At 49.3% G+C, this 3841-nt stretch overlaps 1 protein-coding gene across 1 annotated transcript; it reads right to left on the bottom strand.

Annotated features, from left to right (window-relative positions):
- Nucleotides 1-2126: 2126 nt before the first annotated feature.
- Nucleotides 2127-2639, bottom strand: LOC123352048 (cornifin-A-like). The gene has a single exon (XM_044991747.1). It carries the CDS (start codon nt 2637-2639, stop codon nt 2127-2129), a length of 513 nt encoding a protein of 170 aa, XP_044847682.1.
- Between the last annotated feature and the right edge of the window lie 1202 nt (nt 2640-3841).

Here is a 3841-nt window from a genome sequence, read left to right as displayed (position 1 = left end):
TGCATGGGGATGGAGAAGCTCTGGAAGCAGTTACAGGGAAGAATCCTAAACCTAGTGCAAGGAGATGTCACAATTCGTGAACTCCGGGTGGCTTCAGCATGTATCTTAGGCTTGTGGGGCCCCCGCTTGCCATCCCCAATGCCAGCTCTGCACTTGTGACCCCCATAAACTCATCCTGCGAACCCCCTGGGGTTGCCCCCACCAGGTTGAGAACACTGATATAGTATATAGAGCAGTATAAACAAGTCACTGTATGAAATTTTAGTTTGTACTGACTTCGCTAGTGCTTTTTATGTAGCCTGATGTAAAACCAGGCTGATATCTAGCTGAGGCGACGTACCCCTTGGAGGGCCGGTACGCGTACCCCTGGTTGAGAACCACTGCTCTAGACAGCTCCAAATCGCTAATCCAGTGGTTCTCAACCTATTTACCATTGTGGGCCGCATCCAATACTACCTTTATGGCCCTGAGGATGTCACATGGGCCGCAGCTGTGTGCTGATTGGGCCGCAGGTTGAGAACCACTGCTCTAATCGATCGTTAGAGTCCTCCTAGCTGGGTGGGACCACAGAGACAGAGCCTAGAGTGTCCCCAGGTTAAGGAATGCTCGTTGCCGAGGCGACCGCAGTGGGGTGGGCAGTTAGAGGCGGGAGCGCCCCGGCCGGTGTGGGAGACATGGCAGGTGTGACTCTGGATTTACACCAGCACGAGCGAGAGGAGAATCAGGCCCCAGCTCTTGAAACTGGGCCCACGTGGGATTTAGTGGCGCATAATAATAATAATACCCAGCCCACGTAGACTTGGCCACAGGCCCCCATTGTTGTAGTACTCGAGTGCCGTGCCCACCCTCCCAGCTCCCCGTGAGGCAGGGCTGTTATGCCTGTTGTACAGACGGGCAGACCCGAAAAGTCTGTCAGAGCCTGGGCTTGGACCCAGGTCTCCCAACCCCTGGCCTAGTTCCCTAACCCCTCCGACCATCCTTCCTTTGCTAGACCTTGGCTACCGGAGTCTGGCTTTGTGAACAGAGCACTGGACTGGGAGTCGGGAGAACTGGGTTTTATTCCCAGCTCTGCTGCTGGCCTGTTGAGTGACTGTGGGCCAGTCACTTCACCACTCTGTGCCTCAGTTTCTCCATCTGTAAACTGGGGAGAATGACACTGCCCTCCTTAGTAAAGTGCTTTAAGATCTACCGATGAAAAGTGCTGTATGAGAGATAAGGCTTAGTATTAGTGTGGCGTGAGGTGGTGCATGAGCTGCCTCCTGGCCCATCTGTGAACGGGATTTCCAGCCATGGTGAATTGTAAATAAGGAACGGAGGAGGAAGCGACAGCAGGTGCCGTGAAGCAATGTGAGTTTTAATGCGTAAGAAGTGGAGTATACAATGTGCAGAACGAAATAATGCAAAGTACAGAGAATACACTTTCAGGTTTCCAGTCATATACCAGAGCTACGAAGTCAGCTGGCACTTCCCTCTGAGGTAAGTCACTTCACTCAAGATGCTCTTTCTTTGTTGCAGCTGTAGAGTTGGGCAATCAAGTTTTGTTTTTTCCGCCATTTTAAGCTCCTTGTTTTACCCCCTGTGGGCTTCATATAGGACAAAGCCCCAAATACGCACAGAATTAAAAACAGCTTCTGCACAAAACATCTTCTGTCGCCACGTTAACAAACAAAAACCAATGGTACATATTCTTAGAAAGGCTAGAATATACAGGGCCGAATTCTCATGATACTAAGGCTATTTTACGCCCCTCTGGTCATTGAAGGGATCTTGTTGTGTGTGTAAACACAACAGAGGCCCACCTTAGGGCCCTAACCTCCTTGACACTGGCAGAGCGGTTGTCAAAGTGCTCAGTGTAACGAACTCAAGCCCTCTGTGTTAATAATAAAAGGAGCAAGTAGCTATGGTGCCACTACAGTAAATAGTCAGAAATCTAAGGTAAAGGATAGCGTGGTAAAGAGTGATGGCCCTGTTCTTCAGCAATACTGAGCGCCCACTCTCGTTAGCTTCAACTGGCATTGTGGGAGCTCAGCAGATCTGAAGGCCATGCCCATAAACTCAGCTGTGAATCTGTATCTAGCTTTTTCATTTCCTGGTTGGCTTTTGTTCTGTGGCCGTTGCTTCTGGGTTTAGCATGGCCCACAGTTTCCATAGCCCCACGTGTCGGGCCACTGGGGAGCATAAGGGTATGGGTATTTGGGAAAAGACGGCACATATGTTGGGCCACATGCCTGAGGGTATCCCGTAACATAGGGAGGCACATATGGTGGAGCGCATGGATTCCATCTCTCTGGGAATGGCTGAGGGTGTATTAAACCATACGGCTCATGATACCTCGTGACACATGGCGTCGAGCATTTCACACCTGCTGGCTCGGAGAATTTGGGGATATACTGCACTGGGCGTTTATGGGCATGTGGCTCAAAACACTTAGTAGCACATGGGACCGAGGGCTTCCCAGCACATGGGTCTCTGCACTTGGTAGTGCATGGTGCTGGGTGCTTCACATCACATGACTCTGCGCACTTGGTAACGCGTGGAGATGGGCCTTTAACCAGGCAGGGTTCGGCATGTGGCATGAGGCGTGTCGTTGAGTAGGGGGTGTAGTTCCGTTGCTTGTACTGGTAGGCAAAGTAAGACATCTTCCTGTGGAGTTGGTCAGCCTGAAACACACCGGAAGGAATAGAGTGCAACACAACAGAACCGATAGGTTAAGAGGCTTCAAGCTCAGATCCTAGGATGGAGGTCGTGTAAGAACTTAGGTGTGTAGATAGACTGGTATGTGTGACCGTGATTAAATAGATATGGAAGGAAGGAAGATAGGCAGGTAGGCAAAGGGCAAAGAGAGCACATTAAGGGCACACACATATCCGTAAAGCCTTCATTGATAACCTTTCCTAGAGATCACCACTGCTTGCACCATCTCCAACCCTCTGCCTCTCTTGTCCTCCCACTCTCTTTCTTGAGCCTGCTCCTTTGCGACTCCTACCCCTTTTCTTTATAGCTTCAACCACTAATAAATGTATTACCCACTACTTGCCTGGCAACATGCTTGTTCACTGCTATGTGGAGCCAGTAGTCCTCACAACAGCAGTGTTATAGCTAGTTATTATCCCTATTTTATAAAGGGGAAAACTGAGGCCCAGAAGCATCTTGCCCCGGGTTGCTTAGTGAGCCAGTGGCTAGAGTTCCCAATTGAGAGGCAGTATTGTCTAGTGGCTAGAGCACTGGACCCCAGTGAAGACCTAGGTTCCATTCCCAGGTTTGCCACTTGGCTGCTGGGTGACTGTAAGTATCACTTCACTGCTTCCTGCCTTGATTTCACTGTCCATAAAATGGGCATAAGAATCGAGACCTCCTTGTAAAGTGCTTTGAGATCTACTGATGAAAAGAGCTACAGACAAACTGGGTGTTGTTACTATGCTGAGCACTATGCACACACAGTAAGAGAAGGTCCCGGCTTGGAATAATTTACACTCTAAATAGACAAAACAAAGGAAAATTTATCCCCAATTTGCACCTGAGGCACTGGGAAAGTAAGGGCCAGATTATTACTCCATCTGAGTATATTGAGCAGTGAGTTTCTTGGAAAATCTGGCCCCCGTTGATTTGCCCAAGGACATACATGAAATCTTAGCAGAGGCAAGAACTGCACTCGGATTTCCTGTCCCAAACCAGTTCTTCAACTCCAAGGTCCTTGTACCATTGTTGGTGCACTGTGCTGTATTGCCTCGTCTTTTAGTCTCTCTTCTGCTCTGTCCTGCAATGCCTTAGAATTGTTCTAATAAAGCCACAGAAGAAAGCAAAGGCCAACCAGTGGGTTAAAGAAGTAAACCCTCAATCT

This window comes from Mauremys mutica, chromosome 17 (genome assembly GCF_020497125.1).
Source record: "Mauremys mutica isolate MM-2020 ecotype Southern chromosome 17, ASM2049712v1, whole genome shotgun sequence".
NCBI classification, from domain to species: Eukaryota; Metazoa; Chordata; order Testudines; family Geoemydidae; genus Mauremys; species Mauremys mutica.
This window is presented reverse-complemented; position numbering and strand designations above follow the sequence as displayed.